Genomic DNA, 20,365 nt, shown 5'->3' with positions numbered 1-20,365 from the left:
AAAAAAAAAAAAAAAAACCTAAACACATACATGTAGGTGTGCATGTGTTGTGTGTGTGTGTGTGTGTGTATGTGTGTGTGAGGTTTTTGTTTTTTGCTTTTTTGGTACTGTGGACCGAACTCAGGACCTTGTGCTTTCAAAACAGGCAGCAGAACCACTGAGCTAAATCCTGGGCTCAGGTTTATATTTTTAATAAAATACTTGGTAACATTTAATTTTCTTAATGAAGAAAGTCCTAATTTTTCTTATAAAAGAGGATTTCACTGTAAAATCCTTTTTAGTCTGCATCCAGGGACGAAAGTCACCACTGAGTGTTAACGTGCTTTGAATATCCATGTGCTTCCTGTGTACTCTCTTCTGCCTGCTTAACTTTAGGGCTTCTGTCCGCAGTGACAATGTCTTTGTTTTATGCTGCTATGAGAGAATAGCTAAGACTGTGATGGACAGAAGTTATTTCTTAGTCCTAGAGGCTGGAAAGTGTAAAATTGAGGAGCCCCTAGTGACTGGGGTGCAGTTTCTGGCAATGCGGTGGGGAAAGAGACAGCAGAGCGGCCATGGTTCCCCTTTAGAACAAAGCCACTCCAAGGTACAGGAATTAGTCCCCTCATTCCGGTGGAGCCAAAATGTACAACAGCCATGAGATTCCAACAGGAGCCTGGGGAGATTATTCAAACCATAGCGCAGAAGGAAAGGGAAGTACAAATTTTACCACTCAATGCCCTGGACACAGAAAATATCCAACAGGACCAAGAGTGGGAGAGGAGCAACGAAACACCCCACAGCGCCTCTGCACATAGCACTAAGCCAGACCTCCCATGAACCCTGCCACAAGTTCATTCACGAGCTTCGTCCTCGATGTCTGCCCGGATCTGACACAGCTAGGGACCCACAGTCCCATCTGGGAACAACCACCTCACTACTCCTGAAACTTACACACCGGTGGGAGGAGCCCTGTAAGAAATGAGTAAATAACAGATGGACAGCAGAGCAAGGGAGACGTGCTTTCCTTAGGGTGCACTATAAACTGAAGCAGGATCAGGAAGGTGAGGGAGAGCCTTTCTCGGCGGTGGTCGGACTACGAATGCATGACGCTTAGTCCTTAGAATACCCTTGCAGGTGAACACCAGCATTTCCTCTTCAACAGCGGCAATTCTACAAACTCCGTGCCTTTAGGCCACTCATCACCCTCTCAGAGCTTTTGTTGTCTTACTTATAAAATCTCACCACTGTTCTAATAAGACATGGCAAGTACGGTGCTCACCCGAGCAGTCATGAGATGCCGTCTCTACGAGGATCAGGACTATTTTAGCCCTAGTGCCTGGCTCAGTGCCTTTGCAGAAGTGGTTCTCAATAAATCCTGCTCAGACGGATGAAGATGAACAAACTGTGGATCATTTAAACTCAATCATGAAAAATGCGTGGCTGTTTAATAGGAGGAAGGGCTCCACCTCTCCCCAGCCCCGTGTCTGTCCCCACAGGACACTTTCCAGTCCGGCCCACAAAACTCCCTTGCTTTGCTCCCAAGACCTGCAACTCGGGCCACTCAGCAGAGGGCTGCAGGTCGAGGAGAGCATTTCCAGGATCAAGGCAATGCCCAGGGGAAAAGAATTCCAGAGTGCCCAGCCCAGTAACTAAAAGCACTGGAGTAGTTTCAAAGCAGTCAATGGTCACAGCTGAGAGGTCAGCTTTCCTTTATCTAGAAAACATCCATAGTTTCCTTCTACAGATAGATAAGTGTTCGTGGAAAGAACTTCTTTCAGGGAAAAGTAATCCTTGCTCGATTTTCTAAAAACAACTAGGGCAGAACCGAAGCCTCCATTCCTACCCCTTTTCATTCCTGCTTCCTATTACATTTGTAGCTGCCTGTGAAAGCGAAATGTCTTCTTGTGGCTGGATCACCTTGCAAGTGGAGCTGCCATCTTGACACATTTAAGTCAAGTGAAGTCAAGTGAGAGACCGGGCAAGAGAGGCCCAAGCAAAATGCTGGCCAGTAGCGAAGCTGCGTACAAGCTAAACAAGGTCATGGCCTCAATTCAGATAGAGTTTTACTCTTATAATCAATGTTTGAATAATCAAGTTTTTATGGGAAGCAGATGATCTTTTTCATTACAACCTCATTTGCAGGGATTGATTCTTATTAGTTCTTTACATTTATATTTAGATTAAACTATCAAGGAAATGGATCTTCAGGACTCTTTGGAGCTTTGCCCTAAACTACTTCTCTGTGTTTGAACACTTACTGCGCACCAAGTACTGCGCTCAACAGCAGCGCAGAGATGCCGAGCTGGGGCCTACCGTCGGCTGGAGGAGGCGGTGGCTCCCGTGGCTAGCTCGGTGGAACCGGAAGTGCTGGGGTGGGGTGGGCACGCAGGGCCTGGAGGCACCAGGCGCACCCAAGTGGCAGCTGCAGTGAAGGAAACAGGCACACCTGACTTGCACACCTGTCATGCATCGCGCAGGTATCTGGTTCTCATCCGAGAGGTTTTGCGACTAGGGACCGGTGGCAAAGTGGAGACGGGGCTGTTTGCTACAACCAGGGAGTGCTACTGACCTCTAGTGGGTGGAAGGCGGGAGTGCTGCGAAAATGACCCAGCCCCACCTCTCCACAGCGCTGAGCCGGCAGCCCTGTGCCTGACACTCCGCCGGTCCGCGCGCAGGTGTGAGGCCTCCTTTAGCATCCCAGGGAGTTCCCTTTGGTTTCCTTACCGTCCCGCACCGGCGCAGGTGCAGCAGGTACAGTCAGCACTGAAACAAACGTGTGAAAGATAACGGGAGAAGCCCTTGAGCAGAGCACAAAAGGAAAAACGTCACAACCACAAGGGCGGGAACACCAAAAGAGCTCCTGCAGCAGATCCCACCCCCACAAGACTGGAGGCAGAATCTGGCTGCGAGGGAAAAAGGCGCAGGAGCCCGAGGAAGCCCCATGCCAAGGCCTAGGTGTGCAGGTCCCAGGTCCGGGGGAGACCACACAGCCCATCCCCCCGTGACCAGGCTGGCACCACAACGAGGGACACCGGAAGCCCAGGGAGCAGAGGGATCGCCGCAGAGCCCCGCAGTGCCCCCCACAGGGGACCCTGAAGGGACTGGGGGCTGCTGTGCACGGACGAGGCGCAGCGTTGGCATGAAATCCAGCTTTGGCCGCGTCCTGCCCAGACACGCAGGACAAGACGCCCCCACACGGGGCAAGAGCCAGCAGGGCTCGGCTCCTCAGACCACGGGGTTCAGGGAAGAAAATCCGACACCCACGCTCGGATATCACATGGCCTCTCCTATAAGAGAAACCCAAAGCGCACATGCAGGAAGAGCCAAATAAAAGACGGATCACGGGAAGCAAGGGGAGAGATCTTCTGTAAATGGGGAGGGGACCCAGAAAGGGGGAAGAGGAGGAGGAAGGGGAGAGGAAGAAGTTAAAATAATTGAGATGTGTTACGCACGAGGACTCACTCCTTAGGGTGAGTATAATCTCTGCGCTGTAAACAGGTACTGATAAAAATTAAAACTTTTCGAATTAACTATACATCAAGGAGGGAGGAGGAGAGAGGGGACAGGAGACCCAGTCTCGACCAAGGCTCCCAGAAAACAGGGACCTCGGTGACAACTTCAGCTCCCTTCCACACCTCCCGGTGAGGCATCAGTGATGGCTCACTAATGTCTCCACGGACGTTGCTAATGACACCGTCAGCGTGCTCAGGCGCGGGCTGCGATGTCACAGGTGAGGAAACTGAGGCAGAGGGGTCCTAGCAGCCCAGGGTGGAGGCAGATTTGTAACCACGTCGTGGTTCTCCCACAAGGCCACCCTGTCATCTGCGTGACCGCCATCCTCCACCTGACACTGCGTGTTCATCTTCACGGTAACCTGGCGGCCTAACTTGATTATTTTCCCCATTGTGAAGATGAAACTTGTAATGCTCTGACTGCCTTTTGAAAGTGGCGCACAGGTAGGAGACAGGACTGGATGTCCAGCCCAAGTGCTTCTGAGTCGGATCCCCTAGGGCAGCACCTGCCTTGCTGGGGGCAGAACGTGTCACGAATTCCCTGACTGCCGGCCGAGGCCAGACACCTCCACGCCATCCGTGGGAATCCACCATGCAGCGTGGCTGTGGCCACATGTTAGATGGTGCCATGGTCACACCTGGAGAGGTAAATGGTCCCATTTTGTCTTCCACAGGTGGGCAGACGCATTTCCAGGGACATCAGAAGCCAACACGCGAAAGGTAAGGTCACGTCCCAACAGTCTGAACTGTAAGGAGAAGTCTGCTGAATCCCACGAGCTTTCGTTTTACTTTGTGACCATGGGCTCTCGCACACGAGGTGGTCTACTGAACATCCCTTCAGGAAATAACTAATTTTTGAGTCAGTCCTGCCCTATGCTTTTTCATTGCTTTTCCTTATTGACAAAGAAATTGATTGTGAAAATTCATATTCTATGCTGTGCATATGAAAAGGAAATTTTTTGGAAGGACATGGATTGCGTTAAATACATCACTATGTGATTTCTATAGGTCTACGCCCAGAAAAGCCACAAGACAGGAATCTAATTTTAAAATGTTGATTCATTAATATGCAAATAGACCTTAAAGCTTTAGGCCAAACGGCTCGATTTGAGGAATGGAGGTAGAAGCCTGAGCTAAAACAGAAACAACTCCACGAGTACTGGAAGCCCAAGTGAAGGACACAGAAGCTTAACTGGATTGGCTCCGTGATGGTGTCTGTGGTCCCTCACAGGGCCCTGTCCCTCTGATTCCATCGGCTGACTTACACTTCCCGATAACTGAACAGAGGGAGCTGCTGTGTGTCCCGTGCTTGGTTACACAGTGTCTTGCTGAGGACCCCTGCATGTTAGTTTTTAGTAACCCTTCTGGTCCCAACCAGAAATGGGCACTCAAATCGGGGTGACATGAGGGAGTCAGTCCTGGCATGTGCAGTGTGGACAGGAATGGGGAGGGGACAGAGGCCAGGTTGACAGCCAAGGCTCCAATGGCAGGGAGGATGGTTGCCAGAAGCCAGGGAGAGACAGACCTGAAGAGGAGCCTGTGCTGGCCTGAGGCTCAGGGGGGCCTCGGTGGAGCCACGGGGGGAGAGCTGGTGACTCCCAACAGGAGCCTCCCCAGCCAGACAGGAGAGGCGGGGCAGGGGTGAAGCAGAGAGGGTCCCAGAAGAAAGGAGAGAGGTCCTCAGACCAGGCGACGTGGTGGATGGGGTGAGGACAGCGTCTCCATCCTAGGCTCTGCCACTCCTGGCTGTGCCACCCTTGGCAGCACCTGGCTTCTCAGAGCCTCCGTCCTGAGCATGTGGTGCAGGTGGGGCTGGGCACCCCTCACCTGAGCTGCGCTGCCCAAGGAGCGAGGGCCCCATAGCGGTGGGAGGAGCCTCCTGGCCCGGCCCGGCCGGGCCATCACGGGCCTGCAACCTCCTCCGCAGCTCACAGGCTCCTGTCTGTCCCCCTCGTGCCCATCCGAACCCCGACCTGGCATGGACATCGGGGCCTGTCGTCTGCACCCCCATAGTCCTGACTTGTGCACACAGCCCCTGCTCCGAGCTGGGCCGCCTTTCTCTGCTGCGTTTTTAGGCTGGGAGGGACTTGATGAGCTACAGAGAAAAAACAGTCCACTCCTCTCCACCCAGAAGGGGATGGGAAGACCGGTTCATATGCAAGGGCTCTGATCCTGAGTTTCCAGCTTTTCACTGAGGACCGAGCCCTGGGAGTGGCAGAGGAGTCGGGACCTGGGTCTGCTGTCTTCTCCGTGTATCCCTCCCCTCTTTTCTCGGGCTTCTGGATCTTCTTCTTTAGCTATCGACCCATACGTCAGTATCTCTGTGTATCTCTTGGACAATATTTTTCCGCCCACGTCGCCTCTATTCACAAAGACGTCCGTCTCATCAAAAGACATCGAGTCACCAGCAAGCCTGGTCCTGACTAGGAGAGGAACCCGCCCCTCACTTCCTGGGTCCTCTGCTCTCTGTGCACGGAATTCAGTCAAGACCCGTAGGGGGCATGCAGCAGTAGATTTGCAGACTTCAGTGTAAGAGAGAGAGAGAGGGTGGGTGGCAGGCGGTGCTGCAACCCGCATCTGCACCTGGTACAGCTCCAGACACATTTTCACGCGGCCAAGTTACTCCCCGGCTTTGGGGAGCCGGGATTATTGGGCTGCTCATCGCCGTTTTACTGAGAAGTTACTTTGGCACCGCAAGATGTCTTTCTGTTCTTTGCAGTTGGTCAGTGTCTCCTGGGGGTTTAAGTCACGTGGGAAACTTACAAAAGGTGAGTTCCTAATTTAAAACAGGTCCCAGCCCAAGGCAGGAGGGTCTTTGGGGGACATCTCCCCTCCCGAGATCCCCAGGGTGTCAGCTGTGGTAGCCAGGACTCGATTTGGCTTCCGATGGAGCTGGAGGCCCAGGCGGCCTGGTGTCAGTGGGAAATGCTCACCATGTGGGGCGTTAGGGTGTCATCGTGCTCTGTGCGACGGTCACAGGCCTGAGACTGAGGAAATGATTATAAATGCAGAGAACATGGATGTCCTTGATTTTTGCTTAACTGGCAACGCATGCTACCCTCCCCAGTTTGTCCCACAGGATCGCTAATGACCGACCACCCACCCAGCAACTGTGGAAGTTAATAAAACTATGAACAATAAGACAGAACAAAGTGAGAATACTAGGGGAAATGTAGATAGATGACCCGATCTGAAGATTAAGATCAAATTTAGGGGCCAGGCATTTAGCTCACTGGTTCAGCTGCCTGCCACACAAGCCCAAGTAATATAAAGGAAAACCAGCTCCTCAAGGAAATGGACAGGCTATATTTCCCAGGATTGCATTCATGCTGTCTGTGTAATGGAGGATATTGGCTGATGTCATGGCAACAAAACTAAAATCATTTTTTTAAAACAGACCCCAGTAAAATATCCACACCCACGCCCTCAGAGAAAGGAAGCTGAGGCTTGTTGGAGTGGGGAGATGGTGGTGTATCTGAGTTCAGCGTTATTCTCTTTACATCTTCCTTTCTTATACTTTGTAACTGATGGTTTGATGTTACCACCTGGAGCCCAATAATTCCATACAAGAAGCCCAGAGAGCCAAAATTAATATGAATTCTCCCATTTTTAGGACCAGGCGTCTTGCTGGAAAACACTTGGTTGATTAATGTGTTTATTACAAAATTCTGTTTTTGATACAAACACATTCTCAGATAATTTATTCATTCTCACAAAATGTCACAGAATAAAAATGTATCAGTTGGCTTTGCAGTGGGAGAATTTTATGGCAATATTTTTCATCAAGTTGAGCAGTTACAGATTTATGGTAATGTACAACTCATGTCATTTTCCTTGCAATCATAATTCTGATATTATCTGGCAGCTATCAGATTTCAAGGTCTTACCTTCCCTGAAGCTTGATCTGTTTGTTTTGTTTTCTTTTCTTTTCATTCCTAAAAATGGCTAAAAGTTTATTTGGAGGCAAAGTATTTACAGTATAAGTTGTTCGTGATGAACCACTAGCGTGAACCACAAATCCTGAAGAAATCATTGCATTTTCAGTGGAGCACGGCTGTAATTTTCAAATACGACACAGCTTAGCTTGGTAGAAAAACCAAAGCCAAGAATAAAAGAGGCTAAGATGCATTTCTCTCTGCCCCAAAGGTGAACTAAGCACAAAATCTAAACCAATTTTCTTTGAAGTGACAAGCATATTATATGTGGGAATGAGTTTATCAAGAAATACAATAAACTACCCAAGAAAAGAAAAAGACAATTATGCTGGGTGACTGAGCACATATACCCAGAAACATGAGCTTGGCTGAAAGGGAAGCAAAACAGAATTCCACACAATGCCATCAAAAGAGCCTCATACTCGCTTGTTTTTACAGGAATTTGGGTGCCGAAAAAATTGAGTCCCAGATGAGTTTGGCGTTAATCTGGTTCAGGTCCCTTGCTTTACACCAAGAGGGTCAGCAAGGGAAGTGGCTCGCAGGTAACAAATCAGCAAGTGGTCAGGGTCAAGCCCATGCGCTCACTGCGCAGGCTCCTCCCACAGCCCTCCAGTTCCTCCCAATGGCACAGTTTATAGTGGGCGTGGGCGAAATGTGACTGGATTGGTGATACTGCCCCCTTGTGGCACATGTGGTAATGCACAACAGTGTGCCGCAGTAGTTAATCAGAAAAAACTTTATGATTGGTCCCTTACCATTGGAGATTTACGTTTATTTCAACCACAACCCAAGGGGCCGGGGATTTGGCTCAGTGGTTCCAGCGTCTGCCTCATAAGCACAAGGACTCAAATTCAATTGCCAGTACCAAACAAACAAAAAAACAAAACCACAACCCACAGATCAAAAGCCACATAGTCATTGACCGTTGTATGTGGATCAAAGTTAATGTCACAAACTTCATTAAATCACTCATTAATTGGACTGCAGAGCAAATATTTGTCCCACAGCAGCACAGGGAAAGTTATAAGGCTCAAAGAAAAGGTAAGGCATTGATAGCTGTTTGACACAGAGATACATTTTCCAGTGGGGAAACATAAAATAGCCACAAAATAGGAGAATTAAAAACAAGATTTTCAGTAAAAGAACTACAAGAGAATCCATATCTCCCGAGTCATAATTCCCCAATGAAGACTCAATTTCCAAATAGAATTCCAAGATACAAAAACTGTCTTCGCATAAGCAAAATCTTCTCTTTTCCAAGTTGCTTGATGCATGCACATGATGGAAACCATCTCTTGTCCTTTGTAAATCAGGAATGTTCACGGGGTCAGCCATCCCTGCCTGCTCTGGGCTGAGGGTTTCCACGGAGCAGGGCTGAAAGCAGGGGCGTCCCAGGCAACCCCGCGAGCTGCTCCCCTGGCTGTGTCCCCCGCACCTGCTCATCTGACTGCCTGGCAGCAGGATGAGGGGCTGACTGCCACTATCCAGCTCCATTCGCAACTGAGCCCAGTGCCGAGGGCCGGTGACCATCCTGAGCAGAGCCCTGAGCAGAGCCTCTTCCTGCCTTTCACAGCCCCAGCAAGGGCTTCAGCTCAGAGGAGGGACAGGTCCGCCTTCCCTAAGGCTTCTTCATTAAATACAAGAGGGGCTCTAGGCGCATTAAACTGAAAAGGGCTGTCAGGCAGAATTCAAGAGATCTCCTTGCTGCCTAACTTGCCGGAGAACCACAGATCTCCCAGAGCGGGGTAAGGCACAGAGCACTGGGAAATCAGGGTCCAGGCAGCCTGCTATTTCCGGTATATAAGGAGGGGCAGCACCACCTCCCAAGGTGGAGGGTTGCATCTGCAGTTATGGCCCCATGCTGGACGCCCCTGGAAGGCACTGGAGCAGGACTAACCATTACCACCTCTGTGCTTCTCCCTCCCCTTCTACCTGTCTCCCCAAGTGGAACCTTCCCCTGACTCCCTCTACAGGAGGAAACCATCTCGCGCTCCTGCTCCATCTACTTAGTATTGTAGCCCAGAAAATAAATCTGCTATAGATGAATTTATAAAAATCAACTGATAGCCTCGGTCACAGGGACCGCAGTCTATGAGTCATTGTTTTCCCTACAGAAAACACACAGCACCATGCAGGACGCATGGTGAAAGCATGGTAAATACTTGTTACATTCATTCTATAATTTAGCTGGTTTTTGTGGTGAATTAGATGAACCTCGCTTCTCTACCCAAGATAGCAGTGACAGGGAAGACCTGGTCACGCCAGTCCCACCTCCATGACAGGGGGCCTCGGAAGGGACAAGTCAAGAGGCCTGGGTTGTTTCTGTGCCTATTTCTGTCTCTGTTTCTAACCTTAGGCCAATCATTGTCACACACTGGGCCTTAATGGTAGAACTCAGTGGTCCCCAGCATCTTGTGAACACGTGGCTAGGATTCACATACACAGATCCATGCAGCCCCCTGGGCCTGGACGTCCCCTCCTTCAGCCTTAGTCCCTATGTCCCTCGTCACCTTCCCCATTCCTGGACATACCCAGGGTAGTGGACAGCCACCTCCCCAGGCTCATGTGGGAAAATGTTCCCCTCCCACACCCCTCACTAACCCCAACCCAGAAGCCGGGGGAGCACATGGTGCCTCCTACCTTAATGTGAGGAACCATTAGAGGAGGTAGGTTCCTCCTACATTCTTGGCTTTGCTTAACGTAATCCCTCCCCACTGCATCCCAGATAATAGTTTCAGTAATTTATTGCTGCAATTAATTTCTGAGCATTTCAACAGACTTGGAGGCATTTCTCAAATAGCCCTTGCCAAAAACACATTATTAGCCACTTGGATGGTAAGTTGATTCTTTGGAGTTTTCCGTAATTAATCATCAGGACATGAAACCTTAATGGTTCACTTTTGTATGTCATGAGACTTGTGGACGCAATAAATCTTGTGACGGAGGCCAAGTTTTATCTAAGTTCGTCTAAAGTCTATTTCTCTAATTACAGACCATAATGGTGATGGCCTATTTCTGCGAGTGTTGATTTGATTGATTGCATTTCATAGGCAAAAGGTATTATATACATTCAGCACAAATTGGATGGAAGCAAAATGAAAAATAAGTATTATTTTATTTAATCCCAATAATCCAAGGAGCTAGATTTCATCATCTGCATTCTACAGATGTGGCAACTAAAACCCAGATCATTTAAGCAACTTCGTCCAAGGTGATTCAGCACATGACAGATACCAAGCCTGACTGACGTCAGGGATCCCAGGTATGACCAGTCTGCTGTGTCGCCGTCCCTTCTGTTAAGAGACAAACGCTCACGTCTGACACATCTTCTTTTCCAACCCTTTTAAATGACACATGAGATGGCAGAAAGGTCAGAGGGATCCAGCAACTGGTGCCAAGTCTTCTCAGCTCATGGGTACTTGCAATAAAACACGCTCACGAGCAATGGTCTAATTAAGTAACTGGATCTCTTAAAAAGGACTCAAGTGTCTAAGTATATAGGGTATTACACATTTTACCGATAAAAGGAGACATAGTACAAAATTTTAAAATAATAGTGAAAGATGCAATGCCCTTTTTCATAGTTGTTCAGAGCCTATTGATTCCTACAGGATGCTTTTGATTAATGCTTCAGCAGACTCGGCAGGCAGACAGAAATGTGGCTCCAACAGAAATAACAGCACTTGGCAGAGCTGAATTAGAGTTGGCAGATACAGGACTAGAAGTCCAGTTCCCTCAGTTTTCTGCTTTTCACAAGGTAATGGCTACCGGCACCATACACTTTCAAATTTAATCTGCTTGCCGGGGATTTATCTCAGTGGTTCCACCGCCTGCCTCGTAAGTGCAAGGTCCCAAGATCGATCCCCGGTACCCACCCCCCAAAATCACATTTAATCTGCTTTATTAGCATTTTTTCTATTTCTTAATCGACAGCTAATAAAGCAGGAAGTCAAACTCTGGCTTGTAGAGTCAGTCATTTCCCGCGGAGTCACCAGGAGCCCATAGTCCGGGTGTCCCAGCCTTCCATCTGCCGTCAGCTCTCGGCATGAGCTGGGAAGAGGTTCGGGTGCACGGCACCCCCCACGGGAACACCGGGGCCACACACCCAGGACAGCAGGAAGCCACGTGTCCAAGTATGTTTTGCCTTTGCTTTGATGTGGCAAACATATATTTACACAGCTGGTTTTCTAGTAACGTCTATACTAACAACGAGAATACAGGTTTCTTGGAAATTTACCAGCTAGCTCTTGCAGCCCGGCAGAAACCTATTCAGCCACCACACGGTCTCTTAAAACTCTCTGTTCCGAGAGGCCTGGCTGTCACTGCTGACACTGAGAAGTTGACGTCTTCACGGTCTCCCCCAAGAAGGCGGGGGGTGATAATCAAACCGAGGCCCCTCGCTCCTCCGGAGGCGCTCTGCTCGCCTCACGACGATGCCTCCCCCAAAGAGGGAACCGCAGATCTCGGGCGGACGGTGCCGATTGCGCCGCAGGCCACCAGATGGCGCACGTGCCAGCCGCCTCCGCTGGGAAAATCGCTTGTTCAAGACCTTGAAGGACCGTCCTTTGGGGACCGGCAGGAAACTTGCAATAGCTTTTGAGAATGGCTGCGTACGTCATTGGGAGGGTAAATCTCCACTTTCCAGCAAACGATAGGAATCACAACGCAAGGTGAGCACCAACAGAGCTTTGAAGTGCATTATTCATCCCACATATGAATTCCCACTAAGCCTGGGTAATGACCCCGCTTTACCAGATGGAGACCCTTTCAGTCCAAGGCGTGTTTGTTTCCTGAACACTGGCTGAGCAGTCGCTACGGTCCTGCCTTTAGTAAGCAGCAGAATCAAGACTCGGTTGCTAGAAATTTAACTCCAAAACTCTTGTTTTCCATTATTGCCAATGCATGATAAAATAACTACGTGACGAATTATGTCACCCGTGTGGGCTCTGATACACGCGGTAAATACGTAAAGCTCTTTCAATGTCAACCAAACCTCAACAAAGTAATAAGAAGATTGGCCATGCTTAAGGCAGTGTTCTTAACACCGTGCAAGAGCCCATGTGACCTAGGTTCTCCCCCATCTCCACCAGCCCCTCTTGGCCTTACTTCCCCCTTCTCCCTACCTCAGGGCCTTTGCAGCTGCTCTTTCCCCTGTCAGGACTCTCTTTCCCCAGTACCCACTTGACACACTCTCTCTCCACTGACTTCTCTGATTTCATCATCTAACCAGAGACACCCACTCAGACCTGTCTGCCAAACAGCCTCAGCCCCACCTCCCAGCCCGTGCTGTCCCTTCACCTGCTTCCTTGTCCTTGCAATGCTTCTCTCCTGCGATGATTTCCTTGTTCATACTTTGGCTTATGTATTGTCTGCCCCTACCACCAGAACGGGAGAACAAGGGATGCTCACTGCACTCGTCGGTGTTATATTCTGTAACACCACATAAACATATTAAAAATGTACCCATACCTGAGACCTTGTGCTCCGTCAGTCAATGAATAAAAAACAGGCTGATGTTCTTTCCTTTACTCACAGGCCCTGGGGCGGACCGAACAGACACCTCTAAGACAATGAACGGGAGTTCTGTCCAATGACAGGAAACCCTTGAATACTTTTCCCTGTGAGTTGGGTGGATCCACTGGCAGAGGGAGAAGTGGCTTTGCCCCAGGCCAGCCTTTCATCTCCCAGGGCAAGTTAGCAACAGCCCCAAGGTGACCCCAGAAAACTCCATAGGTGACACCAATGCGAGACAAAAGAAGGGGAAATTAATTTTATGTGTTCCAACATAGTGCCACATCATGTGGCCTAAGCTTTCTGGGAATCTTTAACTGCACAAAGAGGTAGGGTTGGGCCCTTGCCGCTGCTGAAGTCCATCATGGGTCCGGTTTGAGTTTTTACAGTGTCAAGAGCATCTGTTGTTTCTGTCTCCCTTCTGTTCACTTGGTGGGTGGAATTCATTAACAGTCAGTTTGTTCTACTCATTTAAAAGTGTTTTGGTAGGGCTGGGGATTTAGCTCCGCAGTTCGGTGGCCTGACTTGCAAGCGCAAGGACCCAAGTTCAATCCCCGGTACAAAAAAATCGTGTTTTTGTACAAGGAACTAAGAGAAATTAGTAGCATAAGTGACACAGGTTAGCATATATGTTGAAATGCTTTTCAAACAACAGAAGAATTCGGGGTGTTATTTGAACTTGTCCCTACTTTCTATTTCTCTGTTATTTTGCAATTCTTTGCTATTATGTTTGTTTCTTTTTTGTGAAAGAATTTTTTTTTTTTTTTTGGTCTCTGATTTGTACTCTGAGTCACCTTTTCACCATTCTCTTAAGATTATCGCACAGTGTCTTGACTATTGTTATTCTCTGATTATACTGTTACAAAATTTTTTTTACAGAAGTAGAAACAGTACTTGTTATTTTCTTTATTAGTATCTACATATATTAAAATAAAGCAGTATAATAAAAGTATTTTCAAAATGGGAAATATAATAATGAGAGTGTGGTAATTTGATTCCATGAAGTCATTATTTCAGACCTGGTTGAGCCAGTAAAGCCCTCCAGACCCGTGTGCGTTGTGTTGTGTTGTGTTATTGCGTCACTTGCATAGAGCAATACTATACGGCAAGACAGGCCCTTGCCTTGCTTTGCCTTCCTGTTTTTCTCCACACAGTGTTTTGTTCCAGAAATGCAGCAGTTTGGGCCACTGGGCAGCCTCCTGCCCAATGTATCAAAATGTCCCAGGCAGGGAGTTAGCTCAGTGGTTCCTTCAGCTTCCTGCCTCTCAAGCGCAAGGTCCCGAGTTCGATTTCCTGTACCAAAAAGTAAAAATGAAAAACAAACTTGTCCTGTAACTGTTTGAACTGCGCGAGCTTTCAGGAGTGCCCGTTTGCTGGGCCCCTTTCGGGAATGTTCTGAACTCCTCCCTCCCCCTTGCTTCTGTGACCATAGGCGCCTTCCCTTCGACTCCTATACAAGGAGGGTCCCGTCTCTAACTCCTCCGAACCCACTGGCATAATAAACAGTTTTCCCCACCTCCCCGAGTGACCTTCGGATTCTGTAGCCTGTAAACTGCGGCGGCTGTAACACTTGGCTGTGCCTCGGAGCTGTAATACTTGGCTATAGCACTGAGTTCCGCTTCCACAGTTTTACGCTGTTTGGGGCCGGCTGGTCCTCTGATCAGAAGAAATGCGAGGTCCGTGGGAAGCAGGCCGAAGCAGGGCCTCCGGGAACTTGGGGTGAGGAGCGGGAGGCCCGGCCCTAGGCCCCAGGTTCTGGAGGTTCCCAGGGGAGATCTGGAACGTAGCTAAAAACACAGATCTTAGAAAGCACCGATTCTATCCAACCTCACTGTGTCACGGGTCCGGAAAACTGGTGACTTCTCCCGCTAGGGAAATGCCCTCTGCTCAGCCCCTCCGAGAAGCACGGCTTCCCACAGGGACTCCTGCAGACTCCCAGGTGCCCTCGGGTCTCCATCTGCCCCTAAACCCCTCCTTCCTCTTCTTGAAATGCGGGCATTTTTCACGAAGGTTTCCGTGCACCTCCACACTCAGGAGTGGACGCTTCGGCAGCAAGGACAGTCGTCTCCACCGCCTGGCCCGTGGGGAAGGACAGTGTGGCGTTTGTCTCTTTGTCCTCAGTTTCTGCTCAAGAATTATCTTTGAATGGAACTGAATCTTGGAAATAAAAGTACCTCAAAATCGGATAACTCTGTACCAGACCCCATTCGGGCCTTTTCTGGGGTCGGTTGATGCCCTTCTACCTACTTCACTCTTACTTTCTCATCCATAAAATAAAGACTTGGATTTGGGAGGATCTTCAAAAGCCCTTTACTCTTGAAAGTACTGTGATGCTATTTTCCCGTGCTTAGAAATACTCCGTGAAGCTTCCAGACCGGAACTTGAATTATTTTAAAAAATATATCTTACTCGTGCCTATTCATTTCATAAAATGTTGAGTTTTGATGCTATTTTCATACCTGCGTTTGTTTTGATCATATCTTTCCTCCCTTTTACTCTCCCTTGCACTCTCTCTCTCCTTTCCCCTTATTCCTACCTCTAATGATATTTTCTCTCTGCTTCATGTCATCTTTTTAAATTCTGTGTGTTAAGGAAAACATGCAACGCCTGTCTTTTGGAGTTGGGCTTATTTCATGTAACCTGATGATCTCCAATTCCCTCAGTTGTCTTGCAAATGACATAACTTTGTTCTCCTTTACAGCTGAATCACTCTCCAGCGTGTACAAATGCCATGTTTTCTGTATCCATTCATCTGTTGATGGACACCTAGGCCAGGCCCATATGTTGGCCATTATGAATTGTGGAGCGATAAACGTGGGTGTGCATTTATACCTACACTGTGATGACTTTACTTATTTCTCACGAATACCAAGGAGTGGGATAGCTGGGCCGTAGGGCATTCTGTTTTTAGTTCTGTAAGGAGCTATACTGATTTCCACAATGCCCATACTATTTAGATTCCCACAAGAAGCGTAGCAGATCTCCCTCCCTACACACGTATCTTCCCCGGCATGTACTGTGTCCTGTGTGTTTGATGACAGCAATTCCAACTGAGAGGTGAGATGGAATCTCAGGATAGTTTTGATTTTCATTTCCCTAGTGGCTAAAGATGTTGCACATTTTATCAGTTGTACTTCTTATTTTGAGAAGTGTTCATTCAATTCACTTGCCCATTTATTGATTGAGCTATTATTTTGTTTGTGTGTGTGTGTGTGTGTGTGTGTGTGTGTATGTATTTTTTCTTATTTTGAGAAGTGTTCATTCAATTCACTTGCCCATTTATTGATTGAGCTATTATTTTGTGTGTGTGTGTGTGTGTGTGTGTATGTATTGTGAGTTCTTTATATATCTAGATGTTAGTCTTCTATCCACACAGTAGCTGGCAAAGATCTTCTCCCATTCAGTGGACTCTCTCCTTACCCTGTTGGTTGTTTCCCTTGCTGTGTGGAAGCTTTGTAAGTTGATGTAGCCCCTTTTTACTGGCTCTTGCTCCTACTTCCTGTGCTGTTCAAGTCCTCTTCGAGAAGTCTTTACTTGTCCCTATGGCTTCAAGTGTTTCCCCTGTGTTTCCTTCTAGCAGTTTCAAAGTTTCAAGTTTTGCACTTGCACCCTAAGCATAACAGATAAAATCCCTTTTGGATTGATTTTTGTAGCAGGTAAGAGATCAGGATCTAGTTCTAACCTTGCACCATTGTTAAAGAGGCAGTGTCTTCCCAGTGTACTTCTCGCCCTTGTCCAGGATCAAATGGTTGTACTTTCATGAGTTTCTTCTGTGCCCTTTGTTCTATTCTGCGGGTATAAGTGTCTATTTGTGCCAGTGCCATGCTGTTTCTGTTACTACAGCTTTGTAGTATAATTTGATATCTAGTATTGTGATGCATCCAGGCTTGTTTTTGTTTCTTCGTTTTTGCTCAGGATTGCTTTGATTACTCTGAGTCTTTTGGTTCTCATATAATTGTAGGATTTTTTTCCTAATTCTGTGAAGAATGTCATGGGGGTTAAGATGATTCCGCAGATTGCTTTTGGTATTGTACCCATTTTATCACTATTGATACCGGTTATCTGCAAGTGTAGGAGGCCTTTCAATCATTTAGTGTCTTCTTCAATTTTTATCTTTGCTGTTCTGTAATTTTGCTTGTGGAGGTCTTTCACTTCCTTAGGTTGATTCCTAGATTGTTTTTTTCTTTTGATGCTATAGTAAATGGTATTGTTTCCTGGTTTCTTTTTTAGCTAATTCATTATTGGTGTACAGAAAAGCTATTTTTTTAATGTTGATTTTGTACCCTGAGGAACTTGAATTAATTATATACATGTGCATAAAATTATATACATATACATAAAATACATGTATAATTTAATATATAAGTAAATATTACCCATTCAATGTAGTTTCATTCATTTCTTGATGTCTTTTCTCCATTTAATATTAAATATTATGATTATGCATATATGAATGTTAATTATGAATAGGAGCCAATGATAGGAGAGGGCCTGAGTTATCACATTATATGTGATGAAATTTTAATTCTGCCCTTTATTAGTTGGGTGACTGTAGGTAAAATATTTAACTTAAATTGCCTTAATTTCACAAAACAAGGATGTTTAATAAGACCACAAACCCGAAATGTTTAGCATCATACTGGACACCTAATATAGATCTTTCAAATGTCACCACTCTGATTAAATATTAATTGAAATCATAAGTAAGAATCACTTCCTTTTAAGCAAATATAAGAATAGTGCTTGACAATGTTTTCCATAAATTTATGGCATTCCTTTTTACATTTTAGGGGACAAACACATGCAGGAAAACAAGGTAAGAGAAATAATTAGAACATGTTTGTTGTTCTTTTCTTTAAAATCTTAGAATTGTGGATGAAGTAAAAGCTTGTATAGGTCTTAAAAAATATGCCCTAAAGAGCTTAGTCATAATTTATGATTTCTGTTTGTAAGCCAAAAAAAATTTAGCTATTGCCACTGCTCAAAGAAAAACAAATTTAATTCTGTCGTTGTTTTTTTTTTAACAGACCCCTTTACCACCTCCTAGGTAAGACATTTAAACTCATATAGTCATTTTTTTTTTTTGCTATTTATTTAAGGGATGTGGGCCAGCACTTGAAAAGAAAATATATAAACATTTGACATTAGAAAACTAATGAGCTGACCAATGGCAAGCCGTCATTCACCCATTTAGTTACTCGCTCATTCACATTTAACTAATATACACATGTTTTCCTGTATTCATTCATTCATTCATTCATTCATGTTAAAAGAGACATAAGAAAGGTTTATCAGACATAGCTATAGGAAGCACTCAGAGCAGAGTACAGGTGCCCAAAGAAATGAGGCACCTTATTTCCTTTTTTATGAAAAAAGAAAACAAAATTTCACTACAAAGTAATACAAGAATGACAAAAGTCAATACACTGTGTATCATTAATTTCAAAGTAGTTATTCAGAATACATGACACAGACAAAAAAAAAAGATTCTCCCTTACAGAGAAGAAACAGATAATAACATACACCTTGCTTTTCAATGCACTAAGAGAAACTAGTAGTATAAATGAAATAAATTAGCAAAGATATTAAAATAGTTTGAAATAATGGAATAGGTGATTTAAGGAGTTATTTGAACTTCTATTTCCTATTTATCTTCTCTTTTGTTCATATACGTGTTTTAGTTTCTCATATAAGAGAAACCATGTGGTATTCAAGCTTGCCTCCAAGCCTACTGCAAGGTCCTGAGTTCGACTCCTGTTACTAAAAAAAAAGCTTGCGTGTCTGATTCCTTCACTTAATACTATGTTCTCAAGTTACATCCACTTGCCTACCAATTCTTCAAGTTGATCTTTCTTTGTGGCAGAGCAGTATTCCACTGAGTGCAAATACCACATTTTCTTTATCTGTTCATCTGTTGACAGACCATACATGCTGTTCCCAAGACCTAGCTATTTCAATGGTACTACTATAAACATCAGTGTGCATGGATCCTTGTAATGTGATAATTTTAACATTTGGGAAGTTACCAAGAAGGGGGACAGCTGGGACAAATGAAATTTCTGTTTTTAGTGTTTTGAGGATTTCCATAGTGGTTGTACTAGTTTATATTCCCAACAAAATTTCCCTCCTGTTTCTCTCCCTTCTTTTAGCAAAGAAATCTGCCAGATCACCCATGGGTATATATTTATCATACTCAAATTCAAAAGCCACCGGGCTGACCTGATCTCTCTGTATGTCAACAAGTCTAAAACCTGTGAGCCAATGCCTGCATACAAATTGACAACATACAATGACTGTATATGAATTTAAGAGACTTACAGCATACAAATACGTGTTCACATAAGTGCATGCATTTATATATAACACAGTGCAAACCCACATAACATGTACACATAGAGCAGAGCAGCAAGGAGCTGCTGAGGCTCTTGGTGTTGGCCCCTTCTGCTGCTCTACTCCGGCCTGTGGGTCCCTCTGCCACGGCACCTGGCATCTGTTACATTGTTGGGTTTCAGGGGGCTGGGTACCAGCCATAGAACTCAGGACCTGGTGCAGTGGCACCACTGAGCTAAATACCCGGCCCTTATCTGTTACATTCTTGCTACTCATTTCTCCAGTCCTCTCTCTTCCCTCCTGTTGGAAGCATCTTGAGCCAAGCACAGTGTCCTTTTCTACCCTCAGTGTCACCACAGGACCAGACACCCTTTATGAATAAATGAATGAGTCCATCGGTGAACTGGGGAATGAACTGGCGAAGTGGTCTTCCTTCTCTTCCAAATATGTCCATATTTCCTTGGAGGGCTCTAAAAACTCTTCTGGCCTGCAACAGAGGGAAGCCTGTTGTTCTCTTTTCCCCAGACCTCCTGCAACTCAAACAGGCACCATATTAAAAAGTACATGACACTCTGTGGGCAAATGTATCACCATCTTGTGAAAAGGGCACCCAACCAAAGAGCAAGGCTTCAGGGAGGCCGATTTAGAGTGGCCAGAAGAAACAAACTAACCCTTGTGGCTGTCTGAAACAGATCCTGCTGCTCAGTAAACCAGTGAGCATCACGGAACTGTGTTTCCAGCCAACTTGGGACAGAGAGGGCCAGGCACGGGTGAGGAGCCCACTGTGCAACCAACTGCTAAGCCCTGCTGACTCTCTCCACACAGGCCTCCGCCCACTCTCCCGAAGAAGTACCAGCCCTTGCCCCCCACGCCCTGGAAGGGCCACACACCGACCCTGCGACAGAACAACTTTCCAGAAGCCCAGAGGGAGCCCAGGTGAGGGACTTGGGCTTGCTGCTGGACAGTTCCCAGGAACAGACTGGGGTGGGGGTCACACCCCAAAGAGGCTTCCACAGAAGGGTGGGGGGAGTTCCCCTGAGCTGGGAGGGCCAGTTACTCCTGGGGGAGGTGGGGCAACAGTCTTAGCAACCTGTG

The 20,365-nt window shown here is 46.6% G+C and overlaps 1 protein-coding gene across 4 annotated transcripts in view; it reads left to right on the top strand.

Moving 5' to 3' along the window:
* Clnk (cytokine dependent hematopoietic cell linker) overlaps window positions 1-20,365 on the top strand; it is a 189,887-nt gene that overhangs the window by 134,782 nt on the left and 34,740 nt on the right. For all 4 annotated transcript variants that reach the window (XM_010641849.2, XM_010641846.2, XM_019210328.2 and 1 more), the window contains 4 exons: window positions 4,169-4,214; window positions 17,731-17,756; window positions 17,968-17,987; window positions 20,096-20,206. In XM_010641849.2, coding sequence (XP_010640151.1) covers window positions 4,169-4,214; window positions 17,731-17,756; window positions 17,968-17,987; window positions 20,096-20,206 — 203 coding nt within the window. The remainder of the gene's footprint in view (window positions 1-4,168; window positions 4,215-17,730; window positions 17,757-17,967; window positions 17,988-20,095; window positions 20,207-20,365) is intronic.

Source organism: Fukomys damarensis, unplaced genomic scaffold, assembly GCF_012274545.1.
Source record: "Fukomys damarensis isolate Sample0158 unplaced genomic scaffold, DMR_v1.0_HiC HiC_scaffold_35, whole genome shotgun sequence".
Classification (NCBI taxonomy): Eukaryota; Metazoa; Chordata; class Mammalia; order Rodentia; family Bathyergidae; genus Fukomys; species Fukomys damarensis.
The sequence above is the reverse complement of the archived record's forward strand: the minus strand, read 5'-3'. Positions and strand labels throughout refer to the sequence as shown.